Raw genomic sequence first — 21211 nt, 5'->3', positions numbered from 1 at the left:
TAATCAAATATTGTGGATCTATTTATTATGCAGTGTCTTCTCATTGGATAAAACCACATAAAATCAAGTACCTGAGTCTAATGCACATCTGTTTGTAGGCGCCTTGACATGCAGAGGTTTGCCTCACAGCAATAAGTGAACTATTTATGGGCCTCACTCTCTGTGTGTGTCTCCAATCTGTTTCCTTTGAAGACCACATCCCCCCAGATGTCATCCTTTATGGCGGCAAAGAGCAGAGATACTCACATTTTAACATCACCAGCTTTACATTTCATAGGAGGGGTTTGAAGGAGCAGTGTAACATGTCTGGGGGATCTATTAGCAGAAATGTAATATAATATTCATAACTTTAGTGTGTTTTCTTTTGTGTTTAATCACCTGAAACTTAGAATTGTTGTGTTTTCATTACCTTAGATCAGGGGTCAGCAACCTTTACTATCAAAAGAGACATTTTAGGCACAAAAAAAAAAAAAAGTCTGGAGCTGCAAAACATTTGATCATTGTGATGAAGGTAATACAGTTTAAAGTTTTAGTATATAGTATATAACTCTAATGCAGTGAGGGCCAAAGTGCAAATGTACTACGGAGTATTAGGGCCACACTGAGGGAAAAAATCTGAGATTTCCAGAATAAAGTCGTAATATTACGAGAATAAAGTCATAACTTTAGGATAATAAAAGTCGTAATATTACAAGAAAAAAGACATAACTTTACGAGAAGAAAAGTTGTAATATTGCGAGAATAAAGTCATATCTTTAGGATAATAAAAGTCGTAATATTACAAGAATAAAGTCATAACTTTACGAGAAAAAAATTAAATATTTTTTTTCTATGACTTTATTATCATAATATTACGACTTTATTCTCGAAATCTCCGATTAATTTTTTTTCCTCAATGTGGCCCTAATACTCCGTCGCACCATAGACCTACAATAATGATAAATGAAAATGAAAATGTAAACAAAAAGCAGTTATTCATTTCCATTTTTAAAAATCCACAGGGAGCCACTGGAGAGGGGCTAAAGAATGAGAGAATGAATAAAGAATGAGCCGTTTATATCTACATAGGGGCTGCGATCGAATACTCTTTGTTTTCTTTTTTTTCTAATAGAGTGAAATGACCAGGAAGTATCTCAGTAGCAGCCATGATAAGAGCTGTTTGAATACTCTAAATGATAAGGAAAAGTGCTTCAATGCTTCCTTTCTTATCCCCTTTAGCGTAGGATACACTGGACCATCCTTTATGAAAGGAAAGGAGATAATGACATCCCATAATTCCTTGCGGCCGCAACGTTTAAAGCGACGCACCGTTCATGATAACAAGCAATATACTTATCTTGCATATTATTTTCATACAGTCAGGGAATGAAATTAGCACCTGCCACCTGCCAAATACAGGGTAAATGTTGGCTGTGAAAATTTCAGGTCACCTGCCACCATGGCAGACAGGTTTTCCTTATATTATATTAAGAAATATTATTTAAAAAAAAAGCAATTCTAAAGCCTAAATTAAATATATTATAACACTTCATTTTACAGGTCTGCAAATGTCATGGTAATAAGGTAAAATTAGCAGGTAACCTATTTGAAATTTCTTTGGGATTACTGCCAAATTACTCCAATATTTACCTCAAAATTGATTGAAAATTACTTTGTTATAAACATTAATTAATAATAGACAGGAAGATAACATGGACCCAAACTGTTGCCTAGCAATGCAATTCCGTTGCAATTCCATTGAAATGTACTAAAACGGAGCGTTTCAGACAGAGGGTAAATACAGGTATATTCAGGCAGGCAGAATATGAGGAAAATAAAGTTTTTTTTTTAACATTACAGCATGTAAACATGTTCTAGTAGAAACACAAAATACAAGTATGAACCTGAAAATGAGCATGATATGGGACCTTTAAACAATTAACTCAATATTTATCATTATAATTTTTTTAATTTCAATTCCAACCTTGGTAATAAAGTGATATTTTTCACCGCTGTCCACATTAGGAAAGGGTTAGGGTTAGGGGTACTCAGTTGGTTGCAAGCTGCAACCACACCACTTGATGTCGCCAAATCCTACACACTGCACCTTAAATCTTCCTTGTTGTACGTTATTCCTCTCCATTGTGCAAAATGACTATGAGAACCACTTTGAGATGCTCAGAAGTCACGTGCACTAATTCATACTTTCTTTACAGCTGAAACAATTAGTCAAATAATCAGTAAGTTGGTCAACAGGAATTTAATTGGCAACAGCTTTGATAATCAATCAATCAATCATTTAAATCAATTTTCAAGCAAAAAAGCCAAAACAAATTTTTAGTTCTAAGTGCTCAAATGTGAAGACTTTCTACTTTACATTCTCTGTTTTATGTCATGTAAGTTGAATATCCTTGGTTTTTTTTTAACTGGTGGTGTTGGACAAAACAAATATTTGATGATGTCACTGTGGACATTTGTCACTGTTTTATTGACCACATGATTAGGCAAGGCGAGTTTATTTATATAGCACCTTATCATACAAAGAGGTCATTCAAAGTGCTTTACACAAAAAGATACAAGTATAAAATACGATAAATAAAAGTAGACACGTTTTTATAAAACTACAGACAAGTTTAAAACCAAATTTATAAAATTATGTACTTTTGTTATTGTGTACTTTTTCTCAAATTGAGCTGCCTATGGATGCAAAATGAATTTCAGTGCAAACTGACAATAAAGTTGTATCGTATTAATAAAAAGCTCTTAAAGACAGAGAAAAAGTCTAGTGTTAAAAAAAGTTAACAAAAATCTCAATAAATCACAATATTGAATCGCAAAACGTCCCAGCTTTAACTTCTAATCTCTCATGTTATGTATATTGTCACATCTCACAACCCTACATTGTATATTATGTCCTAATTCAAACTATTCAAGGACTTTGAGACGCTCAGAAGTTGCTTGTTGTTCATTAATAATTCACTTCTTGAACTCCTAACATATTTTTGTACTAAAGCCCAGAAGGAGTTAAATCAGTTATTAACAGATTTTAGTACAGTTAAAAGTAAGTTTGCGTGCCTGATGAATGAGCTCTGTTGTTATCAGGCTGATCTGTGGCCTCCGTCCAGTCACAGTATACTCAGAGCACTGATTGCATCACAGAAACACCTCCACTATGTAGGATTCAAAGTCTTGTATTGACCACAGGTTTGTTTTTAACTTCTTATTCAGCCTGCAGGACTTTCCACCTTTCATGCAGGTGAAGTTATTATGCAGATTAGAAGTGTTTTCTCAACCTCTGGTACCTGTGACCTGGTTGCTATGAGGAATGACGGCTTAATGAATTGCTTTGGCCTCCTGTAAGGTTTGCACCCTTTGGACTGGGACATAATCCTCCGAGTCTAGTTAAAGTTCACTACAACAATCCTTAGTCATGGTTGCTCTGCGTGTGATCTGAGCAGAAAGAGCTCAGGGCTGAGTGTGGAGGTCTGATTTAAGGACCGGTTTGATGACACGTTCTGGCACGAAGAGACGAAGGGGTAAGCCTGCAGTTATTTTGTTTCAGTGAAGGTGACTGATTTAAAACAGCCTTTTTATCCCAACTTTACTGTGCTTCAGAGGCTGTAGCAGGTTCAGTTTTAGACCTACAGTGAAGGTACAGATATCATATGAAACTACAAAACGACAACTAAGGAATCCATTGGTACCAGCAGAGTCATGTTAGCTTGTCGGCAAGGAGGCTAAGTAATGCTTCAAAGTTGGGCTAAATTTTGGCGAGGAAAAACTGGCATGGCCATTTTCAAAGGGGTCTCTTGACCTCTGACCTCAAGATATGTGAATGACATGGGTTCTATGGGTACCCACGAGTCTCCTCTTTGCAGACATGCCCACTTTATAATAATCACATGCAGTTTGGGGAAAAAAAACATGCCGTTTTTTGCATGCAGTATAAATGTGTTATTTTCGCCTATTCTAAAAGGGTGTATTTGAATATTTCTGCATACTGGGGTCTCTAAACAGTCTTGAATTACATAAATTGGGCATCACTGTAAAGCTGAGACTCTTGTGGATCCAATGAGCCCAACTGTATTCATGTGTGATGACGTTAGTCCCCATAGTAGACATTTCATTGTAGTGAGTCCATTTTTTGAAACTTGACCTCAGTGTATAAAATGACCTGTGGTGACCTCTAGGATAATCACAGCCTCATGAAACTTTACCTCCACAAACTACAGACCAAGAGCATTCAGAGGATGGATGGCTTTCTTAGGTAGATTGACACTAAGGGGGTTTCTGAGCAGTTTCCAGAATAGAAGTGCTCGCCATTCAATTGCCGAAAAATGCAATTCTTGCAGAAATCCACAAATGTCAAAAGGTTTTTGATACCAAATCACAGCATGGCTTTTTCAATGGTGTTCCTCAAGGTCTTGGTGTCTTAATGTGGTATTTTGGAGGGGTTATTGATCATTTTTATCAATTCTCGGGTGGTAAAAAATGGTTAACTTTAGCACCAAATTTGTGTAACAAATGGTATCTCCTAAAAACATTTTTTCATTCATTCAATTCATGTTTATTTCAGATTTATGACTGCAACAACTTGACCCACAGTGCTGAACTGCATCTCAAATTAATCTTCAGGTTCTCAGCTTTCAGATGATGTACACCACTTCTATGTGTCATCTACTGTTGAACTGCTGTTTCCCCCTAAAGCCCCCCTAAAAAAGAGAGAAAAACGTGTCTCTAGTGGGTCTCAGAGGCTGAACTTAATGAATATCAGCCACTTGTTGGTGTATTTCAGTCTTCTTGCCTCACAGTGGCGGGCCCTGATGTTGCTGCCATAATGGACTGCTGTTTGGCTCGGGGCCCTCCTTATGAAAGACTCTTTCAGCTCCTGCGCTGCTTTCGGAGAATTGCTGCCATGTTTAGGCCACAGGAGTGTGAAGCTCCTGAGTTTAGAGGTCCCTGGAATTTGGTTGGGAGTAGATTGCACACATTTAGAGCCCGGTGGTGAACCCTCAAGTGTAGACGGACGAGGTCACGTTAGTTTGTTGGGTGTTTAAGCAAATATCAATACAGGAAATACAATTTGGGAAAGTGCTGGATGATTTTGAAAAAATTATAATGATTATTTTGACTGATATTGCAATTGCGATATGATTTGTGATATTTGAGGGAATGATCATTTTTATATCATTATTCTCATTTTCAATGAAAAGCATATTAAAATGATTATGGTGTGATTTTTGCAGGTTTCTGTGCTGAACACAGTCTGTAGTATATGGTGTGTTGGCACTCATTTCGCCTTTTAACAAATACTGCGCCCTCCTGTGATATGAAAATTGCAGTAGGTCATATTGCAATTTCGATAAAGTTTCAATTAATTGGGCAGCTCTAGTTTAGAATATGACTTTTGAGACCTTTCTGCTTGCAATGTCACATCATCCTGTTGTCCACTTTCAGGTGCTAAACTTAGTGATCTGCACTACTTCTCAACTTGCCCCTTTAGCAGTTATGTAAAGTTAAATGAAAATTAATTTGTTTAACCAAAGTAGGGTTACAACTAGGACTGACCCGAATGCTTTGAAGCTTTGAAACTTTGACCGTTGCCATGGTAATCAACCTCCAAATCAGTATTCGAATGCTTTGTTGTTGTTTTTAGTTTTTTTATATATATATATATATAAGTATGTAGTAATAATAAAGTATAAATCCCAAAATAGCCCATGAAATAAGGAATAATCCCACAACATATTTTTTAATTTATTTAATTATTTAATTATTTAATTATTTATTTATTTATTTATTTATTTATTTATTTATTTATTTATTTATTATTTAAGGTTCTGCATTTGCCATGTCTGCAAAAAAAAAAAACAATACAAAAAAAAAGATTTGGACAAAAAATTTCTTTCAGCTTTTTACTGAACAGGCCATAAAAACGAAAAAGTGTGAGTTTTCATATTCGATAGGACTGCAACTAACAATTATTTTCATTATCAATTAATCTGTTTTATTAATAGTTCGGTCTATGAAATGGTTAAAGTCTTAGAGGATCTCTTTAAATGTCTTTTTTTTGTTTGAACAACGCCCCAAAACTCAAAGATGTTCAGTTGTCAAAGATATAAATAAGAATCCCCACATTAGAGATTGATTATCAAAATGGTTGATGATTATTTTCTGTTGATGACGTCACTAATATGCATCGAATGAGGACAATGTGCTACATCAGCTGCATTTCCTGATTTACCTGTTCACCGCCGCCCTTCCCTTCATTGTCACTTACTGGGCTCCTCCCAACCTCCACGTTGACAATGTTAGCTGCCACTTGATATTCACTACTTCCTGCTTCTTGTTGTGTAATGATTAACCCGGCATAAACTCACTCGTGTGAGCTCCTACCAGAATTATAATAGAGGCTTAGATGAACGACCTGCCTGCCACCAGGATTAGAGGTTTGATTGATGAACAAAGACTTCTGAGACTATGTGAGTAGGATTAGATTGACTTTTATCATCTAAATGTCATGTTGGCTAATGTTTGAATGAAACTTGTTTGACTTCAGTTGACTTGTTAAAATGTTTGTTTGTAATGTTTTCATTGAATTACTTGTCTTAACATTGCTATCATACATAGTTTTTTGTTATCATTGTGGAGAACTAGTATTTCCTCACAGATAGGCCCAAGTCACGGCCTGATTTTGCAAACTCATTTAAATGTCTTTAGAGGATGAAGGAACATTTCGATCAAGCCCTTCGGTTTAGTGTTGGTATCGTCCCACAGGGCGAAGCAGGTGTAACAACCATTTCCTGCCAACTGAAATTCACGATATGATTGTATCTGTACAGCTCAACTAACGGCTTGTTACTGATAAGCAAAACTTATCCTGTGTATAACCTGAATGGTGACCTGTATTTGAGGAACAATTTCCCATATTTAAGCAAGGCTATGTAACTTTTGAAAGAACAAGTAACACATTTTTCCTTTTTCAAATGAAAAGTTGAATTCATAAGTAATAAAACACACCACTACTCAATGTAATACACTCAATGGTTTTGCTACTATGAACAGCCTTAAGGCTTTTACACACCGGAGGGGCGTGACGAATAAGCGACACAAAACTGCAAAATTCTCGCATGCAAATATTATATGTCTAGGGCTTTTATTGTGAAAGGTAGGGTGTAAGAAAATATCGATATTATGTGTTGTGATTTTGTATAGATTCTCCAAAACACTGTATCAATAATGTATTTGTGACCCGGCTGCCATGTTGAAAACAGTCGAGCCAAAGCCCATCACCGGCCGAAGCAAACTTTCTCATTTTACAGCTGAACGGTACACTACAAGATGTTTCCGAAAACATTTGAGCCGAGAAATAGGCATTACAGTAACAGAATATTGATTCATATTTGATCAGCGCTGCCTAGTTTGACCGTTTGATCGGAGTTGGCGAGTGACAGTTTATCAAAATTATTCAATATTTTCTGAAAGTTACAGCTTTAAACAAACGTTACAGTCTCACTTTAAAGTCACAGTGAAACGGACGTTAGAGCATGTTTAGCTTCAGTACAAAGTGAAACAAAGAGAGAACAAAATCCTCAAAAAATACGGGGGGAAAAATGGAAGAAACCTCAGGAAGAGCAACAGAGGAGGAATCCCTCCTCCAGGACGGACAGACGTGCAACAGAATAATGAATAGACCAACATAGTAAAATTACAGAATCAGGATGACAAAATTATATCAATTTAATTCAACTTTATTTCAGACACGTAGGTCCAACTCAAATATAAGATAATAAATACAATACGATGACAGAAACACAGGGACATAATCATACCATGATTCTGAATGCATTATTAAATGCCACCTGAAGATCTTTCCCTTTTACTTTACTATAACTGCACCATAAGTGGGCTGTAAAGAGGGCTGTTTTTACATCATCTGTACATATGATGAAATTAAACTTACCGGCATATTGGCTTGTTCATTTGCCAATGCAAATTTGCAAGCTTAGATTTGTGTAGACAAACAACAAACAGATAAGACCTGAGCCACAGGACCTCCCTCTCCTCCGTGGAAACCTGGAATGAGGACAAAATACACAAACACACAAGAGACATAGTTCAAGCTCTGCACCATTCACACAGATACACAGGCGAGATTGAGTTTATTTTTATGTTTTACAGGAAAAGAAAAGAGAGATTTTGAGGCCATATCTTTCAGTTTGACAGCCTGCTGCCCTGTTTCGTGTCGTACAAGTGGCCTTACCGTCTCTCTCTGTTTTTCTTTAGGTCCCTCCAGGCCTCCGTCCTCCATGCCTGCTCCCCCAGGCTTCACTCGACTGGAGCAGAATGAGCCGATGAACTCTCTGCGTATCTCTGTCGGAGGCCTTCCTATGTTGGCGTCGATGGCCAACACCACTGACCCTCGTTTCCGCCTTAAGTGGAGGCCCATCGTGGCGGTGGCCTTCTTCCTGGCCCTGCTCCTGCTGATCTCCATGCACTTGACCTCGGGCTTTCGGTCCCGCTCCTACGACTCGCACGTCTGGAGACCGAGTCGCGGCGACACCCAACCGTCAGACTCCAGCTACAATGACACCTACCCTCTCAGTCCGCCCGAGCACACGTCGCAGGGCACCCGCTACCGCATCGCAGTCATCGCCGACCTGGACACGAGTTCTCGTAGCGACAAGAAGCTGACGTGGTTCAGCTACATGCGGCGGGGGCACCTGTTGCTGTCCAAAAGTCTTGAAAAGGTGGCGGTTCAGTGGGATGAGGACAGGGTGCTGCTGGAAAGCCACCTGTCGGAGAAGGGAAGGGGGATGGAGCTGTCTGAGCTGGTGGTGTTCAACGGGAAGCTCTACAGCGTCGACGACAGGACGGGCGTCGTCTACCACATCGACGGTGACAAGATTGTGCCCTGGGTCATCTTACCTGACGGCGACGGCAGTGTTGCCAAAGGTTGGCTTTACCCTCTCATACACGTACATGGTTTTATTTAAATAATTGTTCAAGGCCAAAAGAGGTAAAGATATCCATTTTTTGTAGGGCGGCACCATTTATTCACAGCGATCATTTTTCTGCATTATGAGTGCTTTTACTGATACCTTAAAGGGATAGTTCAGGTGTTTTGAAGTGGGGTTGTATGAGGTACTTATCCATAGTCAGTGTATTACCTGCAGTAGATGGCGGTCGGCGATAGGACTTACCATACAAAAGCAAAGTAATGTACTGCTGTGGACGGGGCCGGCAGAAAAATTTATTTTAGACACCTCAAAGAAAGGCTCACCTAAAAAAATCAATATCAGTTTAAGTGTTTTAGGTGTGTGATGGAATTTTCTATTAATTCCTCTCTCCTTGGTCGGAAGGTCAGAGTGTCTCTCAGAGTGTCCCTCTGTTATTGGGTTGGATTCCTGTCTATAGGGGCGCCACCGTTATCTGTACAGCTGTGTCTGTAGGAGGGACCATAGAGCCAGTCGCCGGGACAACCAGGGTCAGAGATGCCAGAGGAACCGCGTAAGTCAAAACATGATAAGGGTAAAACACTTGAGCACCAGGGAGGAAGGGCAGAGTTGTGAGGCCTTCACGGAGAGAACACATCACTGGTGGAGACCTGGCAATTCTCCCTGATCAAGCTTCAATAAACTTAAATGTAAGACATCAACAGCTCCGGGGCCTCTTCCTTCCTGTTGACTGAGTTAACCTGAGTATCAGAAATTCCACAACAAGGTGAGCCTTTCTTTTGCCGGTCCCGTCCACAGCAGTACATTATTTTGCTTCCGTGCTAGTACTCCTGTCTGCTTCTCCAAACTGGAGGCGTGCCGACCGTCATCTACTGTAGGTAATACACCGACTATGTATAAGTACCTCATACAACCTCACTTCAAAACACCAGAACTATCCCTTTAAGTGTATTCTGCTGATTATAATACTTTTTATTTGACTTAAATGCAGGACTTTTGCTTGTAATGGAGTATTTGTGTGTTTAATTGCTACTTATGTACTGATAGGTTTCAAAGCCGAGTGGCTGGCGGTGAAGGACAAGCACCTGTACGTCGGCGGTTTGGGGAAAGAGTGGACCACCACTGAGGGCGAGTTCGTCAACAACAACCCAGAGTGGGTGAAAGTGGTGGGCTTCAGAGGGGACGTACAACATGAGAACTGGGTACCCATATACAAATCTCTGAAGGCTGCTGCAGGGATCGAGCCTCCAGGTGAGGATGCAAATCTGGTCTCGCTCACGAGTCTGCTTCCATTGTTTTTCTCTTTGTTGACTCTTCACCCGTATTCCTCCGAATCCCCGCAGGGTATTTCATCCACGAGTCAGCAGCGTGGAGCGACACCCTGCAGCGCTGGTTCTTCCTCCCTCGCCGCGCCAGCAAGGAGCGCTACGAGGAGAAGGCGGACGAGCACCGCGGCACCAACCTCGCCCTCAGCTGCTCGCCGGATTTCCAGGACATCGTTGTAAGTCGAGTGGGACCGCTCAACCCCACTCACGGGTTCTCCTCTTTCAAGTTTGTACCCAACACGGACAACCAGATCATCCTGGCTCTCAAGTCGGAGGAAGACGCCGGGAAGATCGCCACGTACATCATGGTCTTCACGCTCGACGGAAGCATCCTTTTACCTGAAACCAAGATCGGGGACGTGAAATACGAGGGCGTGGAGTTCATATAGACTGAGTCGCTCTTGAGGCCACTGCACTGTTGTTTTGTTTACAATCCAGTCACTGTTGAAGCTACTGTACTCGCTGCTTCCTCATTGAGACACAACTCCAACCCTTAAAGGATCGTCTTTAAGAAGAAGAACTATGGCCTGAGACTGTTAAAAAAAGGGTCTTTTGAGAAAGTGCCAGTCAACACTAACAATGCCAGCATGTCTTGCGGTGGATCGTGTCCTTCCCAGGACAAATGTGGCCCTCAACAGTACTGTAGCCTTTCTTATAATGAATGTACAAACGATTGATTTATCAGACTGTGACTTCTTTTCCTAAAGCATACACTTTCATGCACATACTGTAGACTCACCAAAGGACAAAGGTTTGTTTTTCTAACCTGTTGCTCCATGTTAAACATCATTGTGTACACACCAGACATGTTATTTTCAGTGGAATAACTAAAGGCCTGTTTTTATTCTTCATAAAACTCAACATTATTTGAAGGACGTTTCGGTGATAAAAATGAATTATGTAATGTTTTCGGTGGGATGACTTGAGTAAAAAAAAAAAAAAAACTTGATTCCTATTTTCTTGAGCCGTGTCGTTTTAAGGTCACTTGTGTGGGCTTGTTTAGTTAAAAAAAGAATTAGACATTATCCTCAGACAGGTTTGGGCAAGACCAAAAACTGTTGCTCAATATCCTGATTTCCTGGTCTGTGCTTTGTGAAACGAAACTTGGGGAAAACAGCCGGGGAATGGAGAAGTGAAGCTTTAAAAGGGGTGAGATTTGTGTCACAGACTGCAGACGAGAGAAGAGCACTTAATAACCAGAGAAGAAAAGGTAATGTGGTTTCATTATATTTAAGGAATTTTGCACATTTTATCTTTAATTTTATTGCACACCTTTATTATAGTCAGTTAAAATGAATTGCATTCCATCTTAATGAAAACGTTAAAGTTTTATATTCATGCAATAAATGTTTGGATTTATATGACAAAAGACCAAAAACTAAGGCTGTCAATTGATTAAAATATTTAATCACACATTTTTTTTATCTGTTCAACACGTACCTTAAAGGGAGATTTGTCAAGTATTTAATACTCTTATCAACATGGGAGTGGACAAATATGCTTGATTTATGCAAATATATGTATGGACAGTATATTAAAAAAAACTATATTTCCACTTTTGGTGCTTTTGGACAACATCAAAATCACTCGAGGAATGATTTTGATTTGTAAAGTTACTTCTTCTTTGTCTTTGTCTTTGTCTTTGTCTTTGTCTTTGTCTTTGTCTGTGTCAGAGTCCTCCGCTGGTGGTTGAAAATGCTCGCACATCGACACGTTTTCACTCTGTGGCTTCTGCTACTTCTCCACGACTCTGAAAGTGCAATGAGATTTGACCTGTTCAGTGAGTCATCCGAAGCATATCTCATTCGTGTGAAAACTAATAAAATGTTTGTCTTGAAATTAATTTTATGGAAAAGGATACAGTCTTAATAATGTACTAGTTTTCAATGCAATGTCTATTATGTTTTGTGCTTTTTATAAATCTACTCTGATCATGCTCACTCTACACTAGGGCTGCAACTAACGATAATTTTCATTTTTGATTATTTTCTCGACTAAACGATTAGTTGTATGGTCTATAAAATGTCAGAAAAGGGTGAAAAATGTTTTTCCCCAATGCCCAAGATGACGTCCTCAAATGTCTTGTTTTGTCCGCAACTCAAAGATATTCAGTTTACTGTCATAGAGGAGTAAAGGAACCAGAAAATATTCACATTTAAGAAGCTGGAATCAGAGAATTTTTAGTTATTTTTTCCTTTAAAAAAAAATACTCAAATTGATTATCAAATTATCAATCAATTCTACTCTACACAGATATTTGTATGACCTCTCTGCTGTCACGGCCTTGGTTAATTATATCCTGTGTTTGCTCATAGGAAGAGGAAGAGGAAGAGAAAGAGATCCTGGGCCGCAGGAAGGTGAAGTGAGGCTGTTTGGTGGCGGTGTGTCAGAGGGCCGTGTGGAAATCTACCACTCTGACACATGGGGAACGGTGTGTGACGACGGCTGGGACCTGCACGAGGCCCAGGTGGTGTGTCGTCAGCTGCACTTCCCCGGAGCCAAATCTGTTGTCACTGGGAAGGACTATGGGAAAGGTGCCCTTCTCTACTTCTATTCATGCCCCACCAGAGGGCAGTGAAGTTATTCCAATGAGTGAGGAGCTGTGATTTGATAATAACAAATCCAGCCATCCAAAAAAAAAAAAAAAGGTCACTGTTTGATGTGTTAATGCCACAACAATTAACACATTTATACCCTTTCATTTTGCATCCTAGCGTCTGGACCTATTTGGCTGGATGATATGGAATGTAAAGGCACGGAGGACTATCTGTCTACATGTGCTTTCAAAAGCTGGGGAGCGACTGACTGCAGCCACAAAGAGGACGTTGGAGTCATTTGTGAAACAAGCGGTACGTATCTAAACTCTCGTCATGCCAAAAGAATTCACGATAACAATATTATCAATGTCTATAGAAAATTTGAAAAATAATAATAATACTATCAGTCAAATTCTTCTTTGTTTATTGTGTGTTTTGTCTCAGGTCATTGTTGTGAAATAAACCCCGACAGGGCGATGTGGAGGGGTCTTGCATCGCCCTGAAGGGGTTTATTTCACAACAGTGACCCGCTTGCTGTACATTATCCCGCTTATTACACGGCTACTTCCTTAATTGGTACAGTGTGTAGGATTTGGCGGCATCTAGTGGTGTGGTTGCAGATTGCAACCAACTGAGTACCCCTCCGCTCACTATTCCCTTTCCAAGACCGCGGTAACGTGAGCCCCCTCGCTCAGAGGCCACCCTTACCATATTAACACTACTTTAGGAGCAACGGGAGTCAGACTGCGGCAGACGGTACTACGGTTTAGCACTCATGTTATCGCAGTTTTACAAGCGTATCGGAGAACTACGGTGGCCTTCAGGTAACATAAAAACGTGAAGGTTTCTCTCTAGAGTCAGTGTTTGATTTGTCCGTTCAGGGCTACTAAAGAAACATGGCGGACTCCGTGAAGAGGACCCGCTCCTTATGTAGACATGAAGGGCTCATTCTAAGCTAACGAAAACACAACAATTCTTAGTTTCAGGTGATTATAAACTAATGAAAACATAGTTATGAACATTATATAGCATTTCTGCTAATAGATCCCCCGAAATGTCTCACTGTTCCTTTACGAAATCAATAATTTGACACAAAAATGGTCCGACAGAGTCCGACATCAGAACTGGGCCCATAGCAGCGGTCTGTTATAAAGAAATAACAGACCGTAGAACGCCGTGATTGACCAACCAGAATTGAGTATTCAACAAAGCCGTGTAATAAAATGCTTTAAGAGGCTCTGGATTACAATATTATCATATGTGTATTAATGTACAAAAGCACGCACATCCAGACGATAAATACTGAGAGCTGGACAGAAGACAAAAACTGCACACTAGATAATGATCCCATGAACATATATTGTGACGTTTCGAGCGTCGAACTCTTGAGCTTGGTGTTTTCCGTCTATCAAATGTCAATCATCCCAATGATTTGTGGTTCCAGGCTCAAACATGACCAAAATTGATTCTACATACTCTCTGGACCACAGCATCAGTCTGTCCGATGAGCGCGGCCAAATCTTCGACAGCGGGCGCGGCTGTGACTTCCAGATCTTTGTCCAGACTGCGACTGGAAACCGACAGGAGGACGAGACGACGGTGGTGGTCGAGACGACGACTTGCGCGCACAAAATGATCCTCTCACAGTTCCCGCTCTTCAATGCTTCAGAGGGGATCAACAACATCACGGTCGACATCAGCCAGTCTTGCGAACCTTTTTTCACCTCCTTCATCAGGTATACTGAACCTACTATGACTTCAATTGATTTAACCCTTTAATGTCCTCACTAAGAAAAAGGCAATGGCAAATTTTTCTCTTTGCATTTTTTCTGTCTTTGGGGCAATTATAACAACAATCAATGCTTTTTTGTTGTTGTTTTTTAAAAGACCCCACAGTTCATTTTAATATAGGCCTCTACCAAACGGTCGAGATGACGCTTCATGCTAAAAGAAAAAAACAAACCATGTTCTATTATTATGCTAGTAATAGGTTAATATACAAAAATATATCAATTTGTTACCATGGAATTAGTAGTATTAACCAGTACTAGTTTTATTTCCATGTATTTATTCTAGATTTTTACCATATTTACTCAAAAATTTCTCAGAAATGGTGAAAAATCATACTGATATAATTTTTGATTTGTTAAATATATAATGGATTAACATTAGATATATGATATTAACAACAGTGAATGTCGATAATTTTTTTTTTTTAATAGGTACATTTACACCCGCAAGATTGATGTGACGTCCTCCTCGGCGCAGTGCCTCCACTGGATGGCCTATACGTTTGGGGTGAAGCAGCTGATGGAGGACACAGGCCGGCTGTTCTCTGAAATCCTCCCAGAGGACACCTTATTCCACACCCAGGTGTCCCTTTACAAATATGCTGAAGAGACTGGGGACATGGTCCTCCAGGAGACCTGTCTGCAGTATCTGGCCTGGAACTTCCAAAATCTGACCATGTCCCCTGCTTGGACCCACCTCTCCGTCGAGCTCCTCGGATCCCTTCTGATGCGCTCGGACCTGGTGGTGCCAGATGAATACTTTGTGCTTCAGACTGTAGAGAGCTGGATCACAGAGAGGGGTAACTCGGCCAGTTTGGAGACCCAGCTCAACCTGTTGAGTCGCGTCCGTTTCCCTATGATCCCCACTGAGGTGCTGTATGACCTGGAGTCCAACTCCTCGCTCTACAGCACCCATAAGAATATGTATCATGAAAAGATCTTCAAAGCCTTCCAGTTCAATGTTTTGCTCTTCAGCAAATTGATGTCCAACCCAAAGTTCAACCGAGAAGATGATGATTACCGGCCGAGGATCTACACCGCCGAGCCATGGAGTGTTGCCATAAGCCAATACCAAACACCCTATCGCAATCAATACAATCAATACGGTCAATACAATCAATACAATCAAGGCGCAACCAGGCAGCTCAACACACCGATCCACAACAGCATGATCTTCAAGAGCAACCAGATTAGCTGGCAGGCAAATGTCTTCATGAACCAGTATGAGTGTTCAAACCGAGGCCTGAGGTGCGAGTCGTTCCCTGCAGCAAGGCTGGCGGCCCAAAGCCGCCCCTCCGAGTTGAGCAACATCCTTTTCCGTAACCAGCTCCTGCTGATGTGCCAGGGCAAGTACATCTGTCAGGTTCAGGACTTCAAGGACGACATGGCTACGAATGGGACCCAGGCTGCCTACCCCTGTCCTGATGACCAGTACACCTACCACTTTGTAGTGAGACCGGAGTATGTCTGAGCCAATAGAGTGGAACAGGAATGAGTCTTAAAACCCGGAAATGAGTTAGCATTTTAGCACTTCCGGTTCCCTCGTCTGGAAGTCAATGGGTTTTTAGTTAGATGCCTGAAATAAGGTCTGTGGTTAACACAAGCATAAGAGATTTTAACGTTTAGTTCTACGACATAAAATACATCAATAAATACCCCACTGGTGAATTTTGAAGCTTTTACGTGTCTTTAAAAAAACGGTTGCTAACAAGTGACTAAATGAGACTACTTAAACGTCATCACGCTGACTCGTCCGCCTTTACAGCCTCGTTGGGTATACTCACGCTCCTGCGACCGTGGTGTAGTTCGTTTATAGGCTAACGTTAGCTTTTACACTTCGAAAATCATAAAAATGTTGTTAATTTGTGGAGATTATCTTGCTGAACAAAACGTGTAAGTTTCATAAACGTGTGTTTGCAACAGAGCTTATTTTCTGCAATAATCCAAAACCCAAAGGAACAATCTTATTGGCTTTTTGTCGAGGGAACCAGGGCGATGCTAACTTCCTGGTTGGCCTACAAAAATACGTCATTCCTGGAGCACTCTATAGCCGGGCATTTGTCTGCTTATTATTCAATAGATTGCAATGATGCTACTATCTGTGTGATTTTTTTTTCCATTAATCTTTGTTGATTATCTACAAATGTATCACCTGTCTGTGATTTAATTCAAGTATCCTTTTTTTTTTTTTAAATGGCAAATAAACATGATGATTAAAGTGATTTCTAGATCCTTCCCTCTGTGTGTGTGTGTCAGCACTTTGTTCTTCACGAGAGCGACGGAAAATATAAATCCTAACCTGGAGTTTATCCAGATGTGAGACACACAAAATGACAAAACGGGGCCAAGTTACATTAATCATCAGACTGATTTATAGCTTCACTCTACTGGACATGTTATGCAGAACTTTTCAGCTCTTTTTCAGGAGTGTGCTCTCTCCTGATGTTTATCTTTATCTGCCATTTTGCTGCTGCACAGCTCACTGAAGGAGAACGGTTTATATGCATATATCATCATTACGATGAGTAGTGAAGGTCTGTTAGGGAGCCATATTACGCATTTGTGCAGGACAAAAACAGGAAATAAAGTGCTTTACAGTTTGCAACTTAAAGTATGTCGGCTAAATGTCATTGAAATATTAGCTTTAAGGAGTAGTTCAACACTTTGGAAAATACGCTTCTATATCTGGTGGAGAGTTAGATGATTAGATTATTATCACTCTCATGTTTGTCTGTTAATTATAAGGCTACAGTCAGCAGCCAATGAGCTAGTTTAGGACAAAGACTGAAAACGGGGAGGTAAATATTGTGGTAATTTGGCAGTAATTCCAAAGAAATTTCAAAGAGGTTACTTACTAATTATCACCTAATTACCACGGAATTTGCAGACCTGTAAAATGAAGTGTTACTGAAGAAAGCCACTAAAAACTTTTTCTTAAAGGGACTGTTTGTAAGAATCAGAAATTGGTTGTAACAGCGACACCTGTGGCCGTTAAGTCAACGAAAGTCAGCGTCCTGCCGCTCGCCCGTGGGCACGCACTACCTGAATGTGAGCAAGCATCCATCAAAACAGTGAGGCGCACACGTCAGCTAAAACCACAATATCTCTCTATATTACATCTGCTTGGCACTAATGTAAGCTGACCATATGAAGGTCTCTCAATGAATCACTGCCGATCCTAATGTTGGCTTTTCCTGCTTCAGCCTCCTGACCGCGGCCGGAGGGAACAGGGGAGACACCGGCACCTGGTCGAAGACGATAACGTTTCTCGCTGCGGAGCCCCGTCACTTCACAAGACACAGGAAACCTCTGTTGGTCTGGAGGATTGGCAGCATTTATTTCTGCACAAACATCCACTGTACATTCCCTAGATATTCTCAGAGCTAAACTAACTCTTCCGCAGTGTGTAGTGTGCGCGCATGCACGTGTAGAGGTGGAGCGAGAACGAGCGAGCTGTGTGAGTGAAGGCAGGCAGGCAGAGGAGCAGAGTACAGCAGAGACTCCGTCCCTGGAGACCAAAGCTACGGTCTCCCCCGCGTCCTCCGACCGCAGCCAACACTGTTTAACAGACGGGCTTCACTAGATATAACTTTGCGGTTTTGGTGCTTCCGTGTAGTTTGTGTTGGAGTCTGAGTCTGAACAGCGTAGCCAGACACGAGCGCGCATGGGACACCGATCCGGATTGACTTATACGTGTAAGAAGTTACAAACAGTCCCTTTAATAGTAAAACTATTAACTATTAATAGTACAACTCTCAATACTGCACAGTAAAAGTCCTGCATTCAAATGTTTACTTCAAGTGAAGAGTGAAAGAGAGGTATTATCAGCAATATGTACTAAAAAGTGGAGCTTTCACTTCTAATATAATGCTGGATAATTTCATGAATGATAATGCATCATATTTAAATTGTTATATTTTGTGAGTAAAATCTGAATCTGCAACGTAACCAGTAACAATTCTCTGTCAGGTAAATCTAGTACTGTTAAGTTTTCCTCTGAAGTACAGTGAGTTGCATATTATTTTAAGTGCTTTGGGGGCCTTTTGCACGTTATTTCAGGGTACATTGAGTTAGAATAGTAACATATTTCAATATTTTTTTATATCTATCTTAACATCATAATAAATCTATAGTTGTTTGGGGCCCTTTTAGTTTGGGGCCCAAGTAGTTGCCTACATTGCTTAACAGTAAAGTCTGCCCCTGTGTTGTTGATGCAGCGTTGTGGCTTGCTAAAATAATTCAAATTTGATGTGAATTCCATGTGAATTAGTCAAAAGTCACGTTTATCATCACACTTCTCCCCAACAGAATGAAAACAACAAACTTCAAACATGTCAGACTCATCAGATAAGGTGCTGAATTGTGTTCACAGGGGTTTGATTGATTACGGATGATGGCAGTTTCCTCCTCATGAATCATGGAGTCTTTCCAAGCAATTGTGTTTTCACCACACAACAGACTAAACCTGACACACTTTAACAACATGCAGGCCTACGTGCCCGGGCAGGTGGGTTAAACAGCCACACATAAAGTAACAGACTAACTCACAGTGAGTCATCGGTTTCTGAGAAGCGTCACAGACGGTGGGCGCACAGAAGCATGACACCACAACAGATGATTGATCAGTTGCTTCCGCCGATCGTTACATGATCACTGTGTGTATTCAAAGATGATTCTTCCGCATGGTTCAGGGTTGTACAAACTCATAGCAATGGTTTAGTATGATGTAGGAGAGAGTGCTGCGTAGCAAGTGATTCATTCACAAGCAATGTCATGCCAGGTTACGTGCAGCACACTGTAATGTATTCTCCAGGAGGGAAAGTTCAGATGTGTCGTCACTTGTTTTGCTGCGAGTAAAACATCTGGCTGTATATTTTATTATTGTGTCATTTTTCCCAGCAAATAATTGACTTTGTTTGTGTGGTTTTGCCCTAGAATTTTGAAATCAATCCTGTTTAGTGGGTTAAGTATGTAATTTACCAGCTTGAACTCAAATGTCCTCCCAGAATTTTCCAATTTCCCCTTATGTTAGAAAAACATACACATTGAAATGGACAGTTGTCAGCATAAAGTATTTAATTTAACAGATAAAAATGTTCATATCTATGTTGGATCAAATAACTAGATGAAAGGAATTGCTTCCACTGATGAACCTTCCTACTGAAGCTTTAAAACTCTTGCAAAACACCAACCTGCTAGTTCATCAGTTAAAGCGCATCCTCGTCATTCACTGTCAGCATTGTAGAGGAAATGATTGTACAATAATTTAACGGTAATTTACATGTATGGATCTGTTACGTAAAAGTTTCTTGCGGAGGCGTTCATTTCCACTGAAACCAACTTAAGAAAGTGATGACGCTTTGTGGAGGTTACCAGCAGACTCATGGTGACTAACTGTGACGTTGTGACGCCACTCTGAGGACAGTCCAGACCACTTGACCCTAGAGTCTATGGTGTGATTTGTTTTTTCATGCAGAGGTATTTTCCTCCTGTCGCTGAGGTGAATTCGCTAACGCTGATTCACTGTCTTGCATTGTCACCAATAAAATATGAATAGCTGCACCCTGATGAATGGAAAATGACGGGAATTACCCCTGGGCCGTGGCCTGGGTCACATCGAGACAAAGAGGGAGGGGGCGGACATGCAGCAGGGGACGGACAGTCGAAAAGCTCTGTGTTGGTCAGGTCATGTGGGATATGTGCAGGGCAGAAGAGGTGGGAGTCAGAGGATGTGGGTCACTGCCACAGCACCCACCAGTTCCCGCAATGAGACCCTCTTTTTTCCATCTTGCCGGGCACTTCCTGTTGAGAGTATTCCTGGCCTTGCAAGTCTGTAATTTAAGGGACGGAGGTTCAGGCCATTCCTGAGCCCCTTTTGGAGTGTGTAGCGGGCAAAGCACACAGGGGGCTGCTTACATTGCACTTCTTTGACAAATCCGCCCTCTTTCAACAAATTAAAACCAAATGTTGATACAATAATCCAGATCTTTACTGGCGAGTAAAACCCAGTTCTAAAGCGAGACGTTGCAGTGTGGGAAATGGCTCCGAATGGTCACGCCGTGAGGTCATTTGAAATATGCCCAGGAGCCGGGGACACGGCTGCGATCTGAGCAGAGCCCACCACATCAGTCAGGCATCTCGGTGCAAAAGGAAGCCAGCTGTTTGGACAGGGGGCGGCGGGCTTTGCCCAGAAGAAGGCGTTTGCTGTTCCTCTAATGCCTTTTGGTAAACTGTAACAGCATACTTTTACTCATTTGGTCTTCTTGGATGTGTCACTTCCTTTCATGTGTCTTAATTTCTTGCCCCACGCCCAACATCTGTGTTGTTGTCCCTCTTATGTCGTTTGTGTCTGGTAACTTCCACTCTGCTTCCGACGAGTCATACCGGCTTGCAAAATTTCTAACAATTTGGGAATTTTCCTTATCTCTCTGATGGCATTATTACCCCAAAGATAATAGCGAATGAATATCCGAATTTCTCCTTAAGACGTAGGGGGACGTTAGTCATCATTAAGTCATCACAAAGATGACCTTCCCATTTTCCTCTCACTCTCTCTCCCTGCCTGTTTTTACACAGGCATCAAGTAGGCTAACAGTGGAAAAGCAACCAAGCAAAAAATGCTC

The 21211-nt window shown here is 40.8% G+C and overlaps 2 protein-coding genes across 4 annotated transcripts in view; both read left to right on the top strand.

The window, feature by feature from the left end:
• Nucleotides 1-11205, top strand: part of cant1a (calcium activated nucleotidase 1a) — a 13148-nt gene extending 1943 nt beyond the window's left edge. The window contains exons 1-4 of one of the 2 annotated variants that reach the window (XM_037792448.1): nt 6242-6461; nt 8266-8934; nt 9984-10187; nt 10280-11205. In XM_037792448.1, coding sequence (XP_037648376.1) covers nt 6398-6461; nt 8266-8934; nt 9984-10187; nt 10280-10650 — 1308 coding nt within the window. In that variant the 5' untranslated portion in view covers nt 6242-6397 and the 3' untranslated portion in view covers nt 10651-11205. Of the gene's footprint in view, nt 1-6241; nt 6462-8265; nt 8935-9983; nt 10188-10279 lie in introns of those variants that run through there. The other variant, XM_037792449.1, reaches the window with a different exon arrangement.
• Nucleotides 11206-11346: 141 nt separating this feature from the next.
• Nucleotides 11347-16209, top strand: LOC119501811 (galectin-3-binding protein A-like). Of its 2 annotated transcripts, none has more exons than XM_037792447.1 (6): nt 11347-11471; nt 11935-12041; nt 12583-12795; nt 12976-13110; nt 14243-14534; nt 15021-16209. In XM_037792447.1, the coding sequence occupies exons 2-6, from the start codon at nt 11957-11959 to the stop codon at nt 16057-16059; spliced, it is 1764 nt and encodes a 587-aa protein (XP_037648375.1). In that variant the 5' UTR covers nt 11347-11471; nt 11935-11956; the 3' UTR covers nt 16060-16209. The 2 variants fall into 2 exon arrangements, with proteins under 2 accessions (XP_037648375.1, XP_037648374.1); XM_037792446.1 differs by having other exon boundaries at nt 12577-12795.
• The last annotated feature ends 5002 nt before the right edge of the window (nt 16210-21211 follow it).

This window comes from Sebastes umbrosus, chromosome 14, assembly GCF_015220745.1.
Source record: "Sebastes umbrosus isolate fSebUmb1 chromosome 14, fSebUmb1.pri, whole genome shotgun sequence".
Taxonomy (NCBI): Eukaryota; Metazoa; Chordata; class Actinopteri; order Perciformes; family Sebastidae; genus Sebastes; species Sebastes umbrosus.
Note: the sequence above shows the minus strand (reverse complement) of the source record. Positions and strands in the feature narration are given on the sequence as shown.

What these genes read in the sequence shown, in the direction of transcription:
- LOC119501811 (XM_037792446.1), top strand. Translation starts at nt 11,957, where the DNA reads ATGCTCGCACATCGACACGTTTTCACTCTGTGGCTTCTGCTACTTCTC. An exon ending in AATGAGATTTGACCTGTTCA is followed by an intron (nt 12,042 to 12,576) that starts GTGAGTCATCCG and finishes GTTTGCTCATAG; the next exon opens with GAAGAGGAAGAGGAAGAGAA. An exon ending in TTTTTCACCTCCTTCATCAG is followed by an intron (nt 14,535 to 15,020) that starts GTATACTGAACC and finishes TTTTTTTAATAG; the next exon opens with GTACATTTACACCCGCAAGA.